Consider the following 25,140-nt stretch of genomic DNA (forward strand, 5'->3'; position numbering starts at 1 on the left):
ATGCATCAATATGAAAACGTATTTATTGTAATATTCAATAAAAAAATCCATTCAAAGAAAATTGTTGGGGATTGAGATGAATGAGCTGCCTGAACCTCTTTGCTTGCTAGTTAGCTGAAATGAAAGCAAGTGAAGTTGAACAGTTACATGCTAGTCAGAATGAATAATTCACACTGTTTATACTCTATTGGAGTAGCAACGTGCTAAACATGCCTGATATTATATCCTAAACATGAACTAAAAAGCATGATTAATTCATGCTTAGTATCTTCTACAAGGATAATACTTGTGTATACTCGTTTTATGCTATTATTATCCCAATAAGAACAGTTTTCACATTATTGTACACTATTGTATGCTTTTATGTTTAACCTTCCGGTGGTGGAGTCACGCTCATACTCCTTCCTGTTGAAATGTAATATTTATGCAATAATTATTATCCATTTGTTTCCACAATTTGTACAATACAATCAGTTAACCCAAGTGAAAAATAAATATACAAAAATGTATTTGAAAATAATAACATTTTAGGCTTAATATTAAGAAATGTGCATTGTGCAATAAAGAAGAAAAAAAGGTTTATTATAATATTTATTTCAGTATGGATTTGTATACTTAGTATGAAATAAATGTATTTTAAATACATTTTGATAGCTCATTTGTAGATTGTACACCACAAAAAGGTCTCTGTATTTTCGTTTTTTTCTATTCTTTTATTTTTTATTATGATTTAATTTCTATGGCGGTAATTTGTGAAGCGAGGCGTACAAGTGTGGCATTTTTTTGGGGAAAATTTTACTTTTTCAAATCAATGTTCACATAGCAAATTTCTAAAAAAAATCAAAGTGTAAATTTTTTCACGTAAAAGAGCACTAGCGGGTTTAAAAAACATTTTAATTAATAAAATATTATTAATAAAAAAAGAAATCTTTGGAAAATGTGGTTAAAATTTAAGTTATACATTTAGAAATTATCATGATATTTTTGTCTAAAAGTATATCACATTAGTAGAGCGAATTAGGCTAAAATAATTATTTGGCAATTTATATGTATCCATTATTTTTATATTTTTTTCAAACTGTGACTCAAAAAGTAAAAGTGTAATGGAAATTTAAGCTGGTGCAAACTGTTTTTTTTTTTGTGTTGTTTTTTTCATTATGGCACTGACTATTAAGAGGAATACGAGTTCTTGTTCAAGAGCCCCCAAACAAGTCTTTAAGTGAGTTTAGGAGCCAGTTGGGGGCACTTAAGACTGATTTGGGATGCTTGCAGTTAGTCTTTCCACCTGTGATTACCACCGGAGCGTCTTAATAAGAATTTTGCTGAAAAGTAACAGTTTAATTAGAGACCACATGTTTCTGTAATGAAAAGGGAGCATACTGAGATAACAACAGCAAGAAACCTCTCACATAATTTCATGTAATACACACTCAAACAATCCAATCCAGTGTATGTCCAATCAGAAACCTATTCATCACGCATTAACAACTCTGAATGTAAGACCATCAGCGTGATTGACGATCGTATTCTGTCAATAAACGACTGAATGATGGATGATTGCTGCTGTGTTCTGAAGTACGGCAATAGGTGATACAGATTGAGCCGTTTCAAATATTATGTAATTGCTGAAGAGAAAAGAGGGTGAGCTGAGCCGGAGATGTTCTTGGTGAACACAGCTGGGAGCAGATGAATGGAGGATGTGTGTAGATGTTTCTCAGATTTCATGTTTACATGCTCTGTAACATAGGGGACATTCTCCTGAGGTGAAAGTGAGACCAGGACACCAGGAGAGCTGAGGTGCATGTTAAGATCATGTGGCACCATTCCTACAACCTTGATCTACCAGAGATCAATACAAGTGTTTTGTGTAGGTTTAGCACAGTGCAGATTTATGATCAATATAATTGGCATGTCAGTTCAATGAATGCATTTTTGTCTCAGTGCATGCTTTGTTTTAGTTTTGCAGGGTCACCGCTAGCTTAGCTTAGCATAATGAATGGAATCCTATGTTGCCATGTCTCGAGTAAAAGTGATCAAACCCCCCACGCAACACATTGCGCAACACATTGCGATCCCTCAACAGCCGGAGGACGTGAGGATGAGAGCTGTGATATCTCTGCGCCCAAGTAGCAGTGCTTCGCCTGTGCTTCCCCATAATATAGTCCCAAGTCAATATCTGCCTAGGAAATCGCCTAGTCTTAAAGGGATAGTTCACTTTGAAATTAAATTTTGATATGTTTTAGCTTACCTCATGGGCATCCGAGATAGAATTATTTGTTTCCCCAGTAGTTTCAATTTTGATCATTTTAGGTCAAACCGTTCTTGTCTGTGCCTCACATAATTCAGGTCTATGGTCACCACCTCAAAGAGCATACACAGAGAAGTCCAAATTAAACAATCCCCCATCGTAAGTACACACTGATGGCCTAAGAAACGAAAAGAGTGGTTTGTGTGAGAAAACCAACAGTATTTATATCGTTTTTACCTCTTGTACACCACTACGACTGATCCGAGGGCGCGCGTGCGTGTTTCCTGTTGTGATATTCGCGCGTTCTGGTTTTAGTCTGCGCAAGCGCGGAAAGCGCGGGAAGTGGATCTCTCGCGCGTGTACATCTCTCATTGTTTACACAGAAATTTGGGAAGTGTTACCTTTTCACGTGCAAATGTCACAACAGGAAACACTCGGAGTAATTAGATGGGTGGGGTTTTGGATCACTTTTACTCGGGACATGCTAGCTGGCAACATAGGATTCCATTCATTATGCTAAGCTAAGCTAGCGGCGACCCTGTCAAACTAAAACAATGCATGCACTGAGGCAAAAATGCATTTGCCCACATATCTAAATGTAGGAAAGAAGTTGAATAAGCCCATTTCTAAAAACGCTGGAGTGTTCCTTTAAATATATTCTATATATATATATATTTCTTCCTAAAATACCTTGCAGCAACTCACAATGTGATGATGGCACATAATGTAAAAACTACACATAATGTAATAAGTATTACATTGATAATTGTAATAAAGTGTTCATAATGTAATCATTTTCTCAAGATATAATATAATTTTGAGCTCGTAATGTAATAAAAATGATTATATTATGAGAAAAAGGATTACACTATTAACATTTTATTATAATATCAATGTAATACTTATTACATTATGTACTGTTTTTACATTAATGGCAGTTATTACATTATGAGTTGCTACATACCTGCATTAAACTTTACACCAAGAACAAATTGTGCCCACTGATGACTGTGAAAAATGACTTTGGTCTTCTACTGCCTCTGTTCTGGCTCAAAGCCCATTTTTATAATTAAAATTCAGTTAAAAAGAAAATGCATTTTAGTTGACTAATTCTGTAGTTGAAAGAGAAATTTTTAGGGTGACATTAATGTTTAATTACATTGCAGTTTGTGAAATGTCTAATAAATATGTGGAATAAAATCACTGTTGCTTCCCACTGTCTGTACATTTGAGTTAGGGAATAAATTTGATGATTATATTTGATGAACTTATCTGATGTTTAAACTGCAAAAAGTCTTATTCTAGCTAATGAGAGCTTGGCTATCAGCATTCTTTACCCAGCGCAGAGTAGATTAGAGGAGCTTTGTTTACTGCTGTCTGGAATCGCTGCAGTAATGGCTTCTTCAGGTATATTTCCATATATACAGTATATGACGTTCAGCCATCCTTGCTCTATACGAAAGCTGTCAATGAGCTAGATGAATTCTGTGGGTGCGGTCTCAACTGGATGAGCTCATGAATAGTAATGAGCTCAGGCAACACCATGGGCGTTTCTCAATGTCAAGGAAGGATTCTCGGAAGCCAGAATTCCAAGGATGCTGCGTCATCGACATCCGACGAAGGACTGTTCCAATGTCGAGGATCCTCGGAATTTCAACCAAGGACTGAGTCCTTCATTCGAAAAATATGTCATATACAGGAAAGGATGCATATGAGTAGCCTTCGCACACTTCGCGTTCTCAAATCACCCACAATCCTATGCCACAGGTTTGCTATCAGACGTTCCCAAGTCGGAGCGTGAACGGGGCAAATATGCTTGTATCGGGGTTTGTAGATGGGAAGGAAGGAGGCGGGAACCGGCGAACGTTCAACAACTTTATAATAAATAATAAACAAAACGAAAGTAACGTGGGATGCCCCTCATGGGCGACTGTCCGCATTCACATAATAAAACATAAAGAAACCATAACATAAAGACCAGGCCTAGTCCTTCCACGCTCCTCCAATTATACTCCCGTCACTGCCGTGAGCCGAGACCGGTGTGGCGATCAGCTGCCGCTCATTCACTCCACCAGCCCGCTTTCACGGTCCCTCACCAAGCTGCTTGCCACAATGCTTTTACCAAAAATTTGTTATAACCGTAGTAAATATAAGTAAAGTTAATGTTTAAATGCCGGTACAAATGACTACTGTATTGATATATAAAAAATACAAATAACGTTACACATAACGTTATTGATGGCCAACGGACCTTTTCACTGACGTAATGACGTGCACTTGCTAGCCTGTTTCATTTACGTGTTTTCCGAATGCTTAAGAGGAGCCTCGCCTCTGAAGGAAGTGACTTGGAAGGATCAGTCCTTCCAAGGAAGCATCCTTGACATTGAGAAACACCTCATGTCAGACTGACCAGGTTTTGTAAATGGCCTGATTTCTCCGCTTATTTTTTTTCATTGGCTAGAGCATAAAGGAGATAGCCTGACAAGCCAGACCCGCATCAAGATGTTTGGACTGGAAACTCACCATAGACAGGACTCAATCCGAGGGGCGGGATAAACGTCTGTCTTTCAAACTCCCTCTGCACGCGATAGGCTAGCGCTACAACCAACCAGAGCAACGAAGGTGAAACAGAGCTTGTTGAAAGATTAAACATTCGACGTATCCGGTCGGCTAAACTCAGAACACATCTTCCCTTTTTAAGAATGACTTCAGTGCCGCTCTTTGTTCTTTTCTCAGAGAAAAGCTTAACTCCAAGTCTTCCAGAGTCACGGTCAAAGCTGATTCGAAAGACCGCCGTTCGCCAGTTTCTGTGTTTAGGCTACTAGAAGCACGCAAACACAACTCAGCTGTTGTCATTTTGGCCCCGCCCACCGACTCTATACACGATGTGATTGGCCCGGCAAGAGTTAGGTGATTACAGCTCAGAAGGGTATTGAGAGTTGCTAGACGACACTCGCGGCAGATTAGATTTGCTGCCGCTAGGGTGCGTCTAGATTTCTAGGCTAGAGAGGAGAGGTAGTTGTTCATTTTCACAACATAAACACATACGGACCTAGCATATTTTTAAAATACAGGAAAAATGGTTTTGTGTGGCAGGGCACCTTTAAGAAGTATTTTGTCTTATTTTCTAGTTAAAATATCTCAAATTCATACATTTACCTGAGAAGCAACACTGAATAAAATATTAAGATTTTTGTCAGAAAAAAATGTCTCTTCAATAAGAGTGTATTTTGTATTACTGCACTGCAGCAGACTTCATGCTTTAATTATACGTTTAAAAAAGTACAAACAAAATCTGCCAGTGCAGTGAGACAAAATACACTTTATTTAATACATAAATATAAAATCTATGAAAACAGGTCTTGTATGAGTTTTACTTTGAAAAATCTTATTTGAAGGGTTTCTATTTACCTGGCAAATTAATTTATAAAAAGTCCACACACAAAAAAAAAACTGGTGCTATTTGGCACTAAAAGGGGTTATTGGCTTGTAATCATAGGGGAACCTTTTTGAGTGCCAAATAGCACCATATCTTTAAAGGTGCACTACAGCACCTTTGTCAAATGGCATATTTATATCTTCCTCAAAAATGTTGCTAAACGGCACCAACAGTAGTTCTTTGGCATGTAAAGAACCTTTAAAGGGTCTTGAAAGGTTCTTCATATGGCAGTGGTGCTATAAAGCACCTTTACCATCCTGAAGAACCATACAGGAGCTTAACAGGTTCTGTTTATGATATTGGTAATGGTGCTTTATAGCACTTCAGTCATCCCAAAGAATTCGCAAAGAACCGCTGAAGAAACACTGAATCACCAAGATTTGGTGCTATACAGCACTTAAAGTGGTTCCCCTTTGATTACAAGCCAAAGAACCACTGTTAGTACTATATAGCATTAATTAGTGTAGAGATATTAGGAGTAATGTTTCGTTTAGTTTGTTAATATTTCTAAAAATGTCTCTTTTTCTCACCTTGGCTGCATTTATTAGATAATGAATACAGTAAAAAGAGTAATATTGTGATTATATATATATATATATATATATATATATATATATATATATATATATATATATATATATATATATATATATATATATATATATATATATATATATATTTTAAGATTTTACAGATTTTTCGGCATCATTACTCCAGTCTTCAGTGTCACATGATCCTTCAGAAATCACTAATATGCTGATTTGGTGCTCAAGAAACAATTATGATTATTATTAATGTTGAAAACAGTTGTGCTGCTTCATATTTTTGTTGAAATCGTGATGTATTCTTTTCAGGATTCTTTAATGATTTCCTAGAATTTAAAAACAAAAATCTTTTGTAAAAAAAAAAAAAAAAAAAAAAAAAACTCTTGACTGTCATTTTGGTCAAGTGAATGCTTCCTTGCTGAATAAAAGTACTAATTTCCTTCTTTTTTTCTTAAAAAAAAGAACATGAAAATCTTACTGACCCCAAACTTTTAAACCATCTTAACATAACATAACCTCACAATCACCTGTCTGAGTGAAAAATAAGCCACATTCAGGTTCACTAAAGGACTGAATATTATACGGCTCACCTGAGAGGCAGGTAGTTTGTGGACAGCCATCTTCCTGTGTGGCCTGTACTGGCTTTGAGGAGACAGAAGCAGCACATCAGTGGAGCATACAGCAGAGAGCTGGCCGGAGTGGAGTGCCTCATTCTCCTGCTCGTTATCATGAAAGACACAGACCCTTCTCGTATTCCTCAGCCCAGCGGTCCTGGCAACTGTTGCTTCAGAAATGTCCCACGGTTCCATCCTGCCCTGAACAGCTTGCGGAACAGAGAATGTTGAGACATTGGGTGCGTTTACATGCACACCAGTAAGCTGATAACTCACAAATATCAGCTTTTTGAAATAACCAGTTATCACCATTTACATGCAAACCAGTAAACTGACAATGCAAGTAAACCGCGTTTACATGACTTTATTAATAAACCGGGTTATTTCCTTGTAGTGACGTCAAAAATAATAATGTCCGTATCTGACTCCTAGTATTCCAAATGTTACGTCAGTTGTGATGTTAAATAAAGCGTACACCGTCAGCGGGAGATTTACGGCTCATATTCTCCCTTCATGAAGTTACAGATGCAGCGTTTTGACTGAACCTCTTCTACTTCTGCTGCATGAGAAAAGAACACATCTTTACAATTTCTGGGTCTTAAAAGAGTCTGCGTTTGTGATATATGTCCTTATTTCATGCAAAACGCTAGCTCGCTCTGTCTGGATGGGTTTAAATCTGCTCTAAGTTTACGTTTTTGTCACCTATCACACATGCACACTTCAATAAGCCGACAGAAAGCAGGTTAATGCATTTACATGCTGCGCAAAATCAGGGTAAAAGGCAAAAAAACGACCTGTCCTGACCGGTTTATGCTTAAGCCGTTTATGACCTTACTCCGATAAAAGGAAACGGGTTACCGCGTTTACATGACCATGTTCATTGTCTGCTTATTAGGCATAATCGGCTTAAGAACATGTATGTAAACGCACCCAATGACGTCACAAGGGAAATACCCTTGAAGAGCAGCCGAACAGAAGTATTTTCAATGGCACTGGAATCAGGTCACGTTCGCAGCACTTCCTGCGCACCTAACACATTTTAATGCAACCACTGAAGCACTTGCCAGTAGGGACGGATGAGTCGAGAGGGATGGTTGTTAGTAAAGTGTTAGTGAGATGTTATGGCAGCACTGAGAGTTCAAAGATGTCTCAGTCCTGGATGATCGGTGAAGGTTACGGTCACTGATGCTCCCAGTGAGGGATTTGGTTGCATTCTGAAGGTGCAAACAAGAGTTAGTGAACAAAGGGGATTCGAGATTCAAGGACGGGTGCGGCAGTGATTGAAGCACTCTTTGAAAGCATAAAGGCAGAATGACAGAAGTGGTATGGGAATAGAAGAAATAACTAAATTGAAATACAGATGAGTGAGACTATATCAAATGAACAAAAAGAGGGTATAGTCATAAGAAATTGTACATAAAACATTTAAGTCTAATATAAAAATAAACCAGTATATGGTGTGAGAATGATTCCTGTTTAACAATGGAGTATGTAATGCAAAGGATAATGGACAACCTGCAATTAGTTATAAACCCCAACAGCGATATAAGTGACAAAATTTTGATTTAAGTATTGCCTCATTAAAGTGTTAGTTCACCCAAAAATGAAAATTCTGTCATTAATTCCTCACCCTCATGTTGTTTGACACCCGTAAGACCTCTGTTCATCTTCAGAACACAAATGAAGATATTTTTGTTGAAATCCGATGGCTCAGAAAGGCCTGTCATTTCCTCTCTCACGACCCATTAAGGCACTAAAGATGTTGATACAAAGCCCATCTCACTACAGTGGCTCTACAATCATTTTATGAAGCGATGAGAATAGTTTTTGTGCGCAAAAAAACCCCCTAAATAACGAATCATGATTCGGATCACATGTCAAACATGTCTTAAATCACATGACTTTGGCGATCCGAACCGCTGATTCGATACACTGATTTATAACGTTTATTTTTGTTTTTTGAAATCGGCCATTATGAGTCGTTATTTAGTTGTTGTTGTTTTTTTTTTACTATTCTCATCGCTTCATAAAATGATTGTAGAGCCACTATAGTGAGATGGGCTTTGTAACGACGTTCCGAAGATGAACGGAGGTCTTACGGGTGTCGAACGACATGAGGGTGAGGAAATAATGACAGCATTTTCAGTTTTGGGTGAATTAACCCTTTAAATGCTTCATTAAACTTAGTTTAGTTAAGCTCTTAGCAATCAGCCTGAAGCCTACAAACGAACAAGTTCAAACAAGATGGACATATAAAGGATCATGTACAGTCCTATCACTTAATACAAGGCTTTTTATCACATACATGACAACATAAATGACATAAAATTATTTTTAAATCTTATCTGTTAACTATTTTATAATCCATTACAGTGTACAAAAAAATTGTTCTAGCAACAAGATGAACATTTATCACCGTATAGACCTAGTATTAAAACTATTAATACAGGTCCCGAGGTTTTAATATCACCAGTAAATACATTTCATTTTCATGGTTTCATTTGGACATTTAATACAGTCAATAAATAAGCATTTGAAAGACATGAACCTCAAGCGGCAACCTCAAATGCCCCTGATGAGCAGACATTATCGTTGCTATTGATGCTATAATCATAACTGACCACAGAATGTCGCGACTGACCAATCAGAGTCAAGCAATTCATATGCAATAAAATGGAATATGGGGTGCATCTCAAACGGATGACTGCATCCTAATGAGGCTGCGTCCTTCATAGGCGTGAATTGGAATGTGTGTGAAGGATTGTGGGTGATTGAAAGACATGACGGAGACACTTGATGCATCCTTCAAAATGAGCTGAATGAGGGACGCAAAACAAAGGCTGCTTTCCAAGGATCCTTCAAACTGAGTCGGCCTTCTGCACCACTTACGCTTCATATGCAGCCTTACAAGGACGCAGACTTCCGTTTGAGAAGCACCCATGGACTCTTCGCTAAGTCCCCTTTAAAGCTGCTATATGCAGAATTCAGAAATCCTTGCTATTAGTGACACCGGTGGCCATTAAGTCGCACTTGTGCACACGTAAAGAGTCTGAATGTGATTCAATGCCCTGATATATTCACGCCATGGTGATATTCTCCATTTTTATATTGCTTAGAACTAGGGATGCACCGATATGACAATTTTAGCCGATATCAATAACTGATAATTCTTTATATTTTAAAGCCGATGGCAATAACCAATATATTGGCTGATCTAAATGCAAACTTTTTTATTATTTAGAGAGCCTAAATTCAAAACAAAAGCCTCAACATTAAAAGCCATGACCCAGGCAAACAATGTTCTCATTGTAATTTTATGTAGCCTATTTGACAGACTAACACTGCACATGTTGCACTTCACTTTATTTTCCTTTATCCATTATTTATCAGCTTTAATATATCGGCCATATTTTCTTAAAGGGTTACTTCAGCGATTAACATATGGCTTTGTATCAGTAGAAACCCTGTAGTATATTCAAATGATCGTGCTCCCCCCTCTTATATTCCCCTGAGACGAGAGATTTATGCATTTTATTTCTGAAAAAATTCCTCTCGTGACGCAAATTGACGATATTTGCGTCACGAGAGGAATGATTGCCCAGAGGCTAAAGACTACAGCCAGCAGAGGGAGCCATTTCCGCATGTTTTCAACTCATGCATGGGGAATAGGAGATCACACTTACAGCACAGCTCAGCTATGGGCATTAATTTAAACACATGCTGAGCAATGTAAGTGTTTTAACTTCTCAAATTAATTTCTATGAAAGTTAAGCTTCCAAAGGCATCAACTGAAAACGCGTTGTGAATGTATGCCGCGAATGTGGTCGCGATTACCTCAGCTCTCATCACGAGAGCTCATCAGCTCATTTATGACGTTAAATGTAATCTGACTCCTAATCTGAGTCTGCTGTGAGACTCATGCGGCAACTTGATCGTTATATTGAACACACATGTTTAGTATTTAATTGTACTTTTTGAACTCAGTCACTGTAATCCAGTAGCGTGGCTTTGGGAATGGCCTCACAGGGCAGCGAAGCATTCTGGGAATTGTAGTCTTTCATCCCCATGAGACAAAAATACATTTTCTGTCTTTTCTCAGTCTAGAAAGCACCAAATTCAAAAATAATTTCACATTTCTACTACATTAATGAACCATTTTAAATACAGATTCATCTTCCCAGCGCTGAAGTACCCCTTTAATGGACCAATAACTGTTAAAAATGAGCATATATATACGATTACCGATATGGTGACCAATGTGGTGTTAGCGAACATCAGGACGCTGTCCACACTGCTGAGAGTGACATTCAGATGAATATGTGCTCCACGCTTTCCTCTCAATAATAAAATAACCGCACAGCAAAAATGACATCGGTGAGTAAACAGCAGTTGAGAAAGCATCACAGTGACATATGTTTGCATGAGCTCTGCAATTCACCGGCATCATCCCGACATATGAGGTAAATTAAAATGACACTTATGATAGTTGGTAATGTGAGACTATAGTTTTCTTTTACGTTTAAGTTTTCTTTGCATGAAACATTGACATTACAGTACAGAATAGTTATTTCGGCATTATGTGCCATTGAACTGAAGAGAGGCTCCAGGGGATGCACATAAATGTCACATCCTTTTGATTTTCACAGTAAAAACGTCCCAAGTCCTTAACATGAAAATCAGTCTACAGGCTTTTTTACAACCTAGGAAGTTTTATGAAAAGTTTAGTCTCTTAAGTTTACAAGCCGTTTACACATTGGCAATAAAAAAGTGATGAACATGTACATGAACATTCTTCAAAAAGTTACTGACCAATCCAACTTTAGCAACTGTTGTAACAAGCGTTTGCTCTTTTTTATGAAGGATGTGCATGTTAAGATTTTTTTAAATTATTTTCTTTGCAAATAATTCACTGTCAGTGTTCAAATAAATTTGCACATACATATTTTTCAGGTCATTGCAGTGTGAAAAGTGAACATGCTGCAGAAACGTTAGCAACAGTTTAGTCCACTTACACTAATGTGATCAGCTGTAATCATTTTCAAATGGTTTTTCTCACTTTAATTGACTGTGAGAAGTATTTTCCTCAGCTTAATTTGCAGTCTCTGCAGTTTTTAATCATATGACTGCATATAATTTCAACATTTATTTACAGAAAATACTTTGCAATATCATAACCCTTTCCTAAAAATTAATCGTCAGCACTTTTATGAGCACGGTTAACTTAAAAAAAAAGAAGAAAATTCTCACTGCTCACGAAAATCTCATGTTCATTCCTCACCTCAAGACGTCTTGGCAGGTTTTTAAGACTTGAAGACAAATGACTTGAATAAGTGAGACGTGACTTGGACCGAATGCAAAACTCTGGTGTGGGCTCACGCCTGGTTTGTATCGCTCACCCTTGTTTGCCAAGTGCCCTGTTGAGAAACTGATGCTGTATAAACCTGTCTCTTTTTAGGGCCCTGACAGAACTGCTGAAACAGCCAGGCGAGGCCGGGGGCGTGGACAGAGGAGGAGGTCACCACCCGATCGGATCTAATGGCATCTCTGGCAGGTCAATGCGCACCAACAACGGTGAGTCAGAGCTCCAGACGTACAGCTACTGTAGAGTCTCTGCTGAGCTCAATCACAGATAAACACAACATCAAATGAAATATAATGAACATCAAACATTCAATGCTGGGGTAAAAAGGGACCTTCACAGGTTTCTTGCATTTCTGCTTCCGTCGCCAATTAAGATCTAGCCCTGTAGATTTTGGCGCATGAACGTGAATTATTGATCATGTAACTACTTAAATATGTGTGTTAAAATACTTTCTCTATCCCAGCTTAATATGCCGTGACAACTTTATGTAGAAACATCGCTCTGTTAGCTTGAGCAGCCTTTCTAAAACTAAAACTATTAAATCATAAAGACTTACAAAAAGAGAGAACTGATTCATACTTACAGAGAATATCAACCTAAAGTTGGGCTAATTTGACTCATACCAAAGTCTCTTCTAATGGCAGATGCAGTGATGCAATGACAAATGACTACCAATTGATGACTGGCTTTTTTTTTTTATAAGGTGGGACTTATTCCACATTATTGCAACTGCGTTGCCATTTCTCCAGTAAGAAAAAAAGTATAATTTCCCCCAGAACACCCTGTGGTGATTAGGGTTGGGTACTGTTCACATTTCAACTACCAGTACCTAAAATTCAGTAACGGTACCCAAAGGTATCTTTTTTCGGTACTTTAGGGATGCTTAAAGCACCTGTTAGTCATTTATAGAAATGTTATTGACATTATACCAGAGCTGTCTAGGTCGCTGTCTGCCACTGTTCATATACTGTAATATTTATTATAATAATAATAATAATAATAATAATAATAATAATTAATTACATTTATATAGCGCTTTTCTAGACACCCAAAGCGCTTTACATAGAAGGGGGGAATCTCCTCAGCCACCACCAAAGTGCAGCATCCACCTGGATGATGCAACGGCAGCCATTTTGCGCCAGAACGCTCACCACACACCAGCTTATGGTGGAGAGGAGGCAGAGTGATTAACCCAATCATGATATGGGGATTATTAGGAGGCCATGATGGACAGGGGCCAATGGGCAAATTTGGCCAGGATGCCGGGGTTACACCCCTACTCTTTCTCGAAGGACATCCAGCTTACTATTTACCAGTAAATAGTAGGCTACTAGTTACTCGATTAATTGTTTGTTCAAATTCTATGTTGTGTATTTTCTGGTAATGAAATGAAGACATAAAACATTCATTTAATTTATCTTTTCATTGAAATAAACAAACTTTATCAAACAAAATGCTGCACAACTGAGCTTTATACTGGTAAAAAATAAAAGTGATAAATTGTGATTTATTACTTTAAAAATAAGGTTTTGATAATGTATTATTATTACATTAGTGTTAACATTATTATTACATTGAGACATATCTAAATTCTATTGTACAACAGTAATTTATTTGTCAAGTTAAACCAAATTTTTATTTTGACGGGTTGCCGTGATCATCATCACATTTGAGTCTCTGTGTGTTTATGATATGATGGTCAGTAGTTTTTCTCAAATAAATTGGTAAAATGGCATGATTCGTATCTAAATAGTCAGTTTAATTCACAGACACCTATATTACCAGATGCGGGTACCAAAATTTGGCACTGATTGATTTAATGTAATTCGAGATATATATATAAAACATCATTCTCACATGATCGTGATCCATTTAATTATTCTCAGATACACACTGGCCGGCAAAGTTGTTGATGAAACCTCAACAAAAGCACTGAGGGTTTAAAGGCTATCACCTTTTGACCCTGTGAGGTTAATGAACTTGAATGAGAGAGTAATTAAATTTGCGGATATGAGAGATCCTACTGCTGCTCCCTCTCAGCCTTGCAAGAGGAAGTGGCTTAACGAAGCAACTGTGCTAATTAAGGCATAATTAAGAAACTTCAGCCAAGACCTGCTGATCAAGAACACACTGTCCTTCTGTCTGAGAATTAGGGACCCATTTATCTCTCTATCTCACACACACACTTCATCAGGTGTGATTATTTCTTGGGAGTGTGAGAATTTCCACTGTGTCAGTGTTTCTACTCGTACTACTTTTATCTTCCTTTTCTAAATCCACCTCTTCATTGAGTGTTTAATTAAGTTCTCATTAAACCAGCTTGATCACACAAAGGGTCGATCCATCTACACACACACACACACGCACACACACACACACACACACACACACACACACACACACACACACACACACACACACACACACACGCACGTTTGTTTTTGTGACATATTTGGACATTCCATAGGCGTAATGGTTTTTATACTGTACAAACCGTATTTTCTATCCCCTTACACTGCCCCTGCCCCTAAACCTACACATCACAGGAAACATTCTGCATTTTTACTTTCTAAAAAAACTCATCCTGTATGATTTATAGGCATTTTGAAAAGTGGGGACATGGCCAATGTCCTCATATTTCACCCTCTCCTTGTAATACCTATGTCATACCCATGTCATTATACACATGTGTGTCCTCATGTCACAAAAACATGCCAACACACACACACACACACACATACACAAAGTACAAACATAGAGTCGTTACAGGTAAACCCATGTTGACACAGGTGGTCAGGAAGGACGGATGGATGGAAATGAGGGAAGGAGAAATGCGGTGATAAAGATGGAGTGGGATGATAAACTCCTAGAAAAGTAGTTTCTCAAATAGATCTGTGAAAGTATCCAAGAATGACTGCTAAAAAAGACCTAAATAAATATAATTATAATTGACAAAGAACACCAACATTGAATTAATTCTTTGATTAAAAAAACAATGCATTCAATAATTATGTTGCCATTTTTGTGTCTCATTTCGGTTCATTAGCTTAACATAACAATATAATTCATTTAAAAAAATCAAAACAGCAGTCTGGAAATATTATGCATAGAAAATTATATAATAAATATGTATAAATAGAAAAACAAATGATTTATATTTAAACTACAGGGGCTGTGCTTGAATCTTATTGGTTGACGAATGTTCTAATGTATGCAAATAATTTCAGGGAAACACACGGCTAAAACATCACAGTTCCATATTACTACGCCAAATTATATTTTATTTAGAATATTATTATTTACTCTTTCATGCAAACATATACAGTACAGACACACACTGCAGAGAAAAGTGTTGTCAGCACTGTTCTGATGATTTCATCAATAAAATAGTTAACAACTTAAAAGCTACAAGACATTTATCCCTAGCGAGGTAATAACAGCGCTGTTCTTGAAGCAGATAAACATACAGTTTCGTGATTAGTCTGCTAAACACTGCAGAGAGTTGTAACACACAGTTTCTGCCAATCTCATGTTAATCTTGAGTACTTATAGAGTAGTATTGCATCCTTAATCTCAGAAGTGTTTTTAGTTTTATCAGATTTATGAACGAAAGATGCTGTACTGATTGTTTCTGTGAACAGCTGAGCCATATCGTGCAGACGCCCCATCACTATTTTCCACTGTCAAAAAGTGAAGCCGCCAATGTCAGAATATGATGCTGATATCTTGCGCTGATTTGGGACCTGAGTCTGCGCAGTAGAGAGCAGGAATTAAACCTCATAATATGAAACTCCACCCACGATCCCACAGTATCTTTTAGGTGCATAAACATTCATTATGTTGGTGTGAAATAAACTGTTTGTATATATATATATATATATATATATATATATATATATAATGTATGTGTTCACACACAAACACATTTGTAGAGAGTATTCTATATTCTAATTCTGTAAAAACAACAAAATCACTCACTTATTTATAAATTCTTTTTACTTTAGGTACATTCATTTAAAATTAAAAATTAATTTACTATAAAAATACTGTAATCTGAGTGTTAACATTTTATATAAGTGAAAACCTCTGTTTTACCAATATTGTTATATGAGACATATGTATTTTGGAATGTTTTTAAATTAAAATTAAACAAAGATAACCTACTTGGCAGACTCACTCACTGAAAGTGGATGGTGAAATCTTCTAAAGGAATAGGGCACAGGGTCGATAACTCTGAATAGAACACAGCCCAGGTGCGGCGCAATCAATGACGTCGACACAGCAAAATAACGACGAGCTATGCCTTTAACCACAGGTGGAGAGCTGTCATTCCAAAGACACAAGTTTGCGTTGCAGTTTGCGAATGTTCGTTAGAACTATGGTTTCGGGAAACACTGAACCGTTGAACTATGTTTGGTAACGACGGAACTTGCGACCATAGTTGGCTAACGATGTTTTTGGGAAGCGCACCCCAGGTTGATGTTCAGGAGAAGTGCCCATACAGGGAATTCCGGCCTTTATGATGTAATACAGGCCTATACCAAAATGTATATACAAATCCTGAAGGAGTGTAACAGAAATACTCATTACTCAAAAAAAAAGAAAAAAAAAGACCTTTCATGAGAATCCAACTCTTTAACAGGGTAAATAAGTCAGAATGCATGAAATAGCATTAGACATCCCCTTTAATCTCTCTCTCTCTCTCTCTCTCTCTCTCTCTCTCTCTCTCTCTCTCTCTCTCTCTCTCACTAATAACTGCATTAATCTGCTATCAGTGGCTCAAGCCTCCAAAAATGACGTGAATTAGCAATGTAGGCTTGGGATGAGATGCATGAGAAATTAGTCCTACACACAAGAGCGTTTAAGGACAAAACCTGACAAATGTCTTGAAACACAGTATCAGAACAATTTCTCGAGGTGTGGAAACCGTAGTATAAGCGGAATAACTGACTCAGGTCCATTGAATTATTAGAAAATAATGCACATCTGAGGTGTAACTGCCACCTGCATTACTACCGTGGGTGTGCATCATTTTCTAACAATTCAATGGCCTGGAGTCAATTATTCCTTACATATTTTTTTTTACATAACATCAGATTACAAATAATAACTGTTTATCAGGTATTTGGTGTTTTCACCAGTTTTAAAATTTAAAGCTACACTGTGTGATGTTTTCCCCCATCTAGCGGTGAAAAGGTATTTGCCTTCCGAACCTGCAAGCGCTGCCTTCGGAGGAGGCAGACCCAGCCCTGGCTTTTCTCTGTCCTGTCCGAGCAGTTCGGACGTATGTGGACAGAACGCAAAGCTTTATCACCTCTTCGTCTGTTACGGAGGACAGCAGAAGTTAAAGGCTGTCTCAAAGCAGAGGATGGCCCACTGGATAGTGGATGTCATTGTTTTGTCATTGTTTTGAGTCCCATGACGTGCCCTGTCCGCTCGGGATTAGAGACCATTCCTCATGGAATGGAAAAGTGCGCTTATATGCTCCAGTCGAGTTCCCCAGCATGGCGAACCCTGTCGAGTCCTCCGCAACCCGCGGCAGTCAGATGTAGCGGAGCATCTGACGCCAGGTCTAACACTCGTGTGCAATGTGGAACTTGTGTTAGGCTGGGTTCCATATGTAGTGACCCCCACGGCGGTCCCATATGTGTATTCTCCATGGTACGGCCCCCTACGGCGAGCCCGTGTCTTTCCCTTGGCAGAGCCCGCTCTGCCCTCTCAGTGCGGTGACCACCCCTGGGACTCCCGTATATAGCACTGCACGGCCAGTCCATACGTGTCATTTCTACACGTTATCTCCTTCAGGGAGGGGGGTGTGGCTTCCGCAGCGGCCTCCAGGGCACGCTTTCCCAGCGTTATCCTATAGTCCACTGTTTGGGTCTTGTGGGATAGCAGTGGGGCTCTCCCTGCAGGAAATTCTCCGCCCGCTGAGACGGGGTCTGAGGGACTCCGGCAGGGTGCTGGAAGTGGTAGTAACTGTGGCGTTTTCCATAGGGATCCAAATTCGTCGGTCTAAGTCTGACGTACGTCGAACGTGACCGACTGAAAGGGAACGTCTCAGAAACGTATGGTAACCCTCGTTCCCCGAAGGAGGGAACGGAGACGTACGTCCCGTCGCCACAGTTGCTGTACCATCACTGCAGTTCGAGCCTCGGTTCGGCTCCTCAGTGAAAAACAACGGTGCGTGGTGATCGCTTCCGCTTTATACCCGCGCAGTGGGGCGGGGTGCGATATGCAAAGCGTGCACGGCAATGTTCATTGGCCCGTTTTCTATATCTCGAAGCTGATAGGGGCTCCCAGAAGTGATCCCAATTCGTCAGTCTAAGTCCGACGTATGTCTACGTTCCCTCCTTCAGGGAACGAGGGTTACCATACGTAACCGAGACGTTTCTGTTCCTCTAAATTCTGATTTCGTTTTAACTCCAACGGTGGCCGATTTAGTCCAAGATTAACACGGCAATCATTTGACACGGTGCCATCGAGTGTTAAAACGCGAAAGGCGAAGCTTGAATTTACGGATATGTCCCTCTTTGGCTAATATACTTTCAAGATGGAGAGGCAACATGGCAACCGGCACATATATATTTTTAAAGAACTAAGTGTTTTTAGCTAAGGATAAACTAAAAAAGTTACACAGTGTAGCTTTAAAGTGGTCTGCAATCTCTGTGGAAGGAGTCCAGCACCTGAAGGAGTTTGAGAACCACTTTTCTTTATGGGAGGAAAATGAGGTTTGAGAAATCAAGGAAACCAATAGGTGAGGGAACCTGGCAGAGAAAAATAGAAGGAAAATGAGACAGGGTTTGAATGAATAAATAGTGTGTGTGTGAGAGAGAGAGAGAGAGAGAGAGAGAGAGAGAGAGAGAGAGAGAGAGAGAGAGAGAGAGAGAGAGAGAGAGAGAGAGAGAGAGAGAGAGAGAGAGAGAGAGAGAGAGAGAGAGAGAGAGAGAGAGAGAGAGATGGGAGGGAGAGGAAAAGACCTGAGGGGAGGAATAAAGAAAGAGAGAATGAGACAAGAGAAAAGATGAATGAGTGTGGGAGAGGAATGGTGTGGGTGTGATAGGGTGTCGAATGAAAGCAGAATTAGAGTGATGTTTAGAGAGGAGAATGAGAACTGAATGAAACAACTGTCTCTCCGTCTTTCATCATCCTTCCATCCCAGTTTGCAATGGCTAGAATCACAGTTTAATCACATCTCAGGTTAGTAATAAACAATGGATTAAACTGTAGCTCAACCCACTGTGTTCGTGCTATGGGCAAGAATAATAGCATGCAGCTTGTTAAGGAGAGGTGCATTACATTTTCAACTTATTAGTGTGGTTTGAGCCATATCTAGAGACTTGGGTAGGGTTGCAACCACCCAAAACAACCTAGCAAACACAATGCAATGGTACGTTTTGCACAGGCAAGAACATTTTCATTAGAAAAAATGCATCCAAGCATCCATAAATAATTGAAGTATCTGATTTTGCTTCTAGTCAGCTTTGAAGACAAATATAAGACCACACAAACTGATTTTAATTTGAACTACGCGTCTCAGAAAAGAAGTGTGTGTGATTGACAGCTTGCCTGTGACAGATGGAGAAATGTTCACGTTCATCTTACAGTAAATCTTAAAGTTCATCTTCGCTGTCTGACCGAGCAGTCCGCCTCTGGAAGTGCCTTTAGGCAGAAACACTTTTCACCTGCTCTGGAGAGATGCGGCAGACGATTTTACTGCTGATATAAGCACGTTTGCACTGGATTTCTCAAAATGCAGATCTTACGGGTCTGGCTGAGTGCAAAATGCTTCATATGTGCAGCTAATGAGCGCAACAGCATGAGTTGTCACACTGTTTGCATTTGATGATGAGACATTGTGTTGTTTGTGTGCGGGTAAGAGAGAAAGACTCTGTGCCATATGTGCCAATCATGTTCTTGGCAGACAGCGTGTGTGTGTGTATGTGTGTGGGCTGAGGTGGGTTGTACTACAGACCACCCATGAAAGACACATCCATCACATCAAAAATATGCGTGTGTGTGTTGAGAGCGATGTCTCTCTCCATATGTCTGGGAGAATATTTTTTATCAGTGTTGTTACTGTAAAAGCAGTCTAGCACTGGTTGTATGAATAACACTTCATAAATATGATACATCTGACCAAGAAAGGCAGTAGATTGAAGAACATTTTAAATATGTATCTTTTTTGAGAGTCGTTTCTAAGGTCGTATATTTAATATTTTACTTTTGACCTTGAGAATTTCCACCAGTGTGTTTGGCCAGACATTTACTGTGCCTGCATTGCCTTTGTATGTATGTATATGTGTGTGTGTAAAGTGCAATGAAGTGGAAGTTTTATAACACACCCTTCTTACTAACTGGTTCCAGCGGCCTTCCGCTGACCCCAGCAGCTGTGGGCACCACACACGCACACACACGCGCACACGCACACGCACACGCACACGCACACGCACACGCACATGCACACGCACACGCACAGAGATCTATGCGGTGGACAAACAGCAGGACACTATCCCAATCTTCCGAAGCCACAGCAGGACAGAGCATTAATTTCATCGCTTCACGTCTCCATAACAGGGTTAAACTGATCTGAGGCCTGTACTAATGCTCACTGATCTGAGCTCTTTTGATGTTTCCACAGAGCAGAGGTGATTTCTGCAGTGAGCCTGAAGCTAAACTGGCTGCAGAACTATCAGGATCCGTTAGCAGCCATGATGCTCTCTTATGGAGAATCACTGCAAAAATACTGTTCTTAACCATTATTTTTGTTGTATTTCTCTTGTCATAATATCTAAAAACATTTGAGACAAGATGTACTTGAGAAGCAACATTGCATAAGACATTAAGAGTAGGTTTTCAGAGAAAGTTGTCTTGTTTCTTTCAGGGGTTTTTTCAAGTGAAAAAATAAATAAAAAATCTGCCAGCGCAATAAGACACAATGCACTTATTTCCAAGATGCAAACTTTGAAAACAAGTTTTAATATTTCATGCAGTACTGCTTCTCAAGTACATTTATCTTGTTTTAAATATTGTTAGATATTTTGACAAAAATGTAGGTTATTTTTGTCCAATATTTTAAATATATTTGACTGGAAACTAAGATAAAAAAAAGACTCATTTGAACATGATCGTCAAATCATGTGACTGGTTGAGAAGTACTAATACTGTAAGCAATCATCAAAATAAATACATGTAAAATTGTGATTTTTTTTGTTGTTGCTAGCAAACAATCCCCCAGAACCCCAAAGGATCTAGATAGCAATGTGTTAAAAACACTCCAAACACCTTAGCGTCATCCTTACAACACAGCGACTTTGGCACAGGCAAACACCACTCACATTTCCTTCAAACATTCTTTAAACTTCTACTGTAAGTGTGGTAGGATGTTAATTCTTTCCTGTGATGGTCTGCTCTGGCAGGATCTCAAAGCCCTTTGAAATTCTCCTAATTAAGAAGATTATTACAGCGTGACCTTCTGCATACAGCCTGTAACCGCTGAAAGGTTATCTTAGAAAAGGTGGAATCTCAAGAGGGACAAAAATCACAAGTGCTTCAGAAAGAAAAAGATCAAACAAAAGGTTTGAAGATCTCTTGAAGGTCAGAAAGGAAGGGAAATATTTGGACTTGGCTGTTTGTGTGTTGTAGCAGAATAATATTTAAAATCGATTATTTAACTGAAGACCACTGCACACCAGAAATATTTATGTTATGATGTGCTGCACGTTTGCAAGAAAAATCTAATTACATTTTTTAAACTATATATATATATATATATATATATATATATATATATATATATATATATATATATATATATATATATATATATACACACACACATTTTGATTTGACTGTATTTATTTATGTGTTTATATACAGCCAAACCAAAATTCATTCAGGCACCTTCAACATTTTCTCACATTATCACCGTTTATTTGATACATAATGTTAATAAAATATGACAGGAACTCAGAGTTAAACTGTCAAAACAAATTCATCTTGATAATGTCAGATAACAGAAAGGTATGGATTACAATCAACCAATCAGCTGTCAGCTGTTAAATTTAAGTCCACAATGATCATCTGGTGCAGTTTCTTCACTGAATTTTGAAGGGATCGAAGTTGGCGTTTCAATTTGACAACAGGAAGCTTTGTTAAAAGCACCAATCATAAAGCGGTCGTAGAATATGTCAATCACACAGGCATTGATGTTTGTGTGAAAGGAGAGTGATTTAATGGAGAAGAGAAAAGTACAATGGTGAGTGCGAGCGAGTGAGGGAGAGAGAGAGAAAAAGTGAGACATCAAGTTGAGATGTGCTTTTTAGGAAATGGAGTGGAAAGCCTGAAAATACGAAAAACTCAGAACAGTGGAAAATATTGCCCTTTCAACCCCTCTCCTTCCATCTGAAAGGGGTTTAAATGTCACAAGGCAGATAGTACATGTGGTCTGAGCAGAGACACCGAAATGTCAAGCATAGCAGGATGACGTATTTATGCGTGTTTCTGTTCATACATGACTTTAACCCTCTAGAATGCACGTGGCAAGGTTTTTGTTTTGTGTGGTTTTTTTTCAAATAAAGTGGTTTTTCATCAAAAATGTTGTAAGATCAGGGTTAGTTTTACTTTAGTTGTTTTTGATGTTACTCACATTCATGTCCTTCCAAACCATTTGTGGAACAGCAAAGCCTGTCAGTCTTTTCCATACAATCATGAATGAGGAACTGAGAGTTTAAAGCATCAAAAAGGACAGAAAAGCCTAACAAAAATGTTCTTGAAGTCATACGATATCCTTTAGCATGTTCAACCGAGAAACAGTGATGTCTGACTTGACTTACAAATGAACGATTTATGGAATGAAAAATTTGTTTAGATTCACAGTCTGAGTGATTGGAAAGTAAGATTATCAGTCAATCCTTTATTGCGCAAAATTATTGAGACTTTAGAAGATTTGAAATATAGTGCATGAATCGTGGTTTTGTGTGCTTTTTGAAGCTTGGCGGCATTTTAACAGTACAATTTTTAGTTGAACTATCCCTTGAAGGTGTCCTTGATAATTTGTTTTTTCATATTTAGTTTGCTATTTTACATTTAAAGTGTGCTACCTTTAGTTTCTATATGTGCTTACTAGAAAATTCAATGCAATGATTCGAAAAGTATGTGCATGAGTGAGGTCAAATCTAATCTGCTATTTGACATTCCAAAATTTTTATGTAGTGACTGAGATTGATAAGCTGTAGGCGTGATCTGTGTCTCTCTCTCTCTCTCTCTCTCTCTGTGTGTGTGTGTGTGTGTGTGGTGTAAGACTAGTTTGACCTTCGTATATGTGACAGATGTTTTCAGATGTCCTCAAATCCAGCTGCTTTTCATTGCTCTGTGGAAAACGGATGGTCAAATCCTGCAAAAGCTGTGTCAGAAGAAATGCTCTGATTTAAATTTATGTGCATGAAAAAGAGTATGACTACTACTAAGTATTAGTATGATTAAGTATTTCTAAACCTATTATTATTAACCTAGTATATCTAAAAATAATTTATAATTTTCATGTCATTCCCAACTATACAACTTTATGTACAATAAAAGTGGTCCATACGAATAATGAAAAAATATGACGAAGGGTAAAATGATATTTAAATATAAATATCAATTTATATTGCTTTCCTGTACTCAAAATTGCTTTCCGCCAATAAGCTTTGCATTCTCTCACAAAACTTGCGTTCTCTTACACAAACATATTGCATTCCCACTTTGTGTTTGTTTGTAAAACTTTTGCATTATAGCTATATCAATCTGCAAAAAAATGTTTTGCAAGAGAACACAATGCATTAAATACATTTTTTCCTCTAATCTATTTTTTCTTCTCCTACCATCCCCTTGGACCCTATCATACAGCTGAAGTGTTTTTTGCTAGTTTCAGCCTGAAGCAATTATAATTTTACATCCTGTTGTTTAAATAGCAAATGCACTCGTGCCCATCTGTTCGCCCATGGGTGTGCTGATCTGAAAATATGGTGTGCTGCTATTTTGAGGCAACTAAAAACGACTGTGCCATTGACCAACAAAAACCTAAAGCTTGTGTTTTTATAAGAGAGCGTCAGTAATTTGCACCTTTAGGCCTGTACACTCTGCTTATTACACACACAGGGATGCGCAGCAGCACACAAACATTTTTAAATATTTAAAATAAAAGGATTCCTTTCTAGAGAAGTCTTCTAGCTTGCAAATTCAAATTTGATGAAAGACAACAACTCCCAGAATGCACTTGCTTCGCTGCCTTATGAGGCCACTCCCAAAGCCACCGCTACTAGATTACTGGATCACTTTCACACTGCGTTCATTTTCATAAAATCAGTTCAGTTAGAGAAGAGACACTACAATTAAAAACTGAACGTGTCTGTTCAATAACGTGAGTGAGCAGAACGAGAGTCACAGCACAAAAGCAGCAGGAGTCAGATTAACGTTATATTTATCACTAGAGCTGAGGTAAGCGCGACCGCGGCATACATTCACAGCGCGTGTTCAGTCTGCTGCGTTTTCAATTCATGCCTTTGGAAGCTTAAAGGAACACTTCAACCATTTTTAGAAATAGGGCTTATTCAACTTCTTTAGACATTTATATATATGGGCAAATGCATTTTTGTCTCAGTGCATGCACTGTTTCAGTTTGGCAGGGTTGCCGCTAGCTTAGCTTAGCATAATGATGGGGAAGCACAGGTGAAGCACTGCTACTCGGGCGCAGAGATATCACGCAACACACTGCGATCGCTCAACCACCGGAGGATGTGAGGATGAGAGCCGTGATATCTCTGCGCCCAAGTAGCAGTGCTTCGCCTGTGCTTCCCCATAATATAGTCCCAAGTCAATGTCTGCCTTGGAAATATCTGACACCTAAAAAAAACTTTTTATCACTTTTACTCAGGACATGCTGGCAACATAGA

At 38.4% G+C, this 25,140-nt stretch overlaps 1 protein-coding gene across 2 annotated transcripts in view; it reads left to right on the forward strand.

Moving 5' to 3' along the window:
- LOC137094173 (protein shisa-9) overlaps positions 1–25,140 on the forward strand; it is a 98,926-nt gene that overhangs the window by 39,686 nt on the left and 34,100 nt on the right. For both annotated transcript variants that reach the window (XM_067459508.1, XM_067459498.1), the window contains exon 3: positions 12,302–12,417. In XM_067459508.1, the coding sequence (XP_067315609.1) occupies positions 12,302–12,417 (116 nt within the window). The remainder of the gene's footprint in view (positions 1–12,301; positions 12,418–25,140) is intronic.

The sequence above is a fragment of the Pseudorasbora parva genome, chromosome 2 (assembly GCF_024679245.1).
Source record: "Pseudorasbora parva isolate DD20220531a chromosome 2, ASM2467924v1, whole genome shotgun sequence".
In the NCBI taxonomy this organism is placed as follows: domain Eukaryota; kingdom Metazoa; phylum Chordata; class Actinopteri; order Cypriniformes; family Gobionidae; genus Pseudorasbora; species Pseudorasbora parva.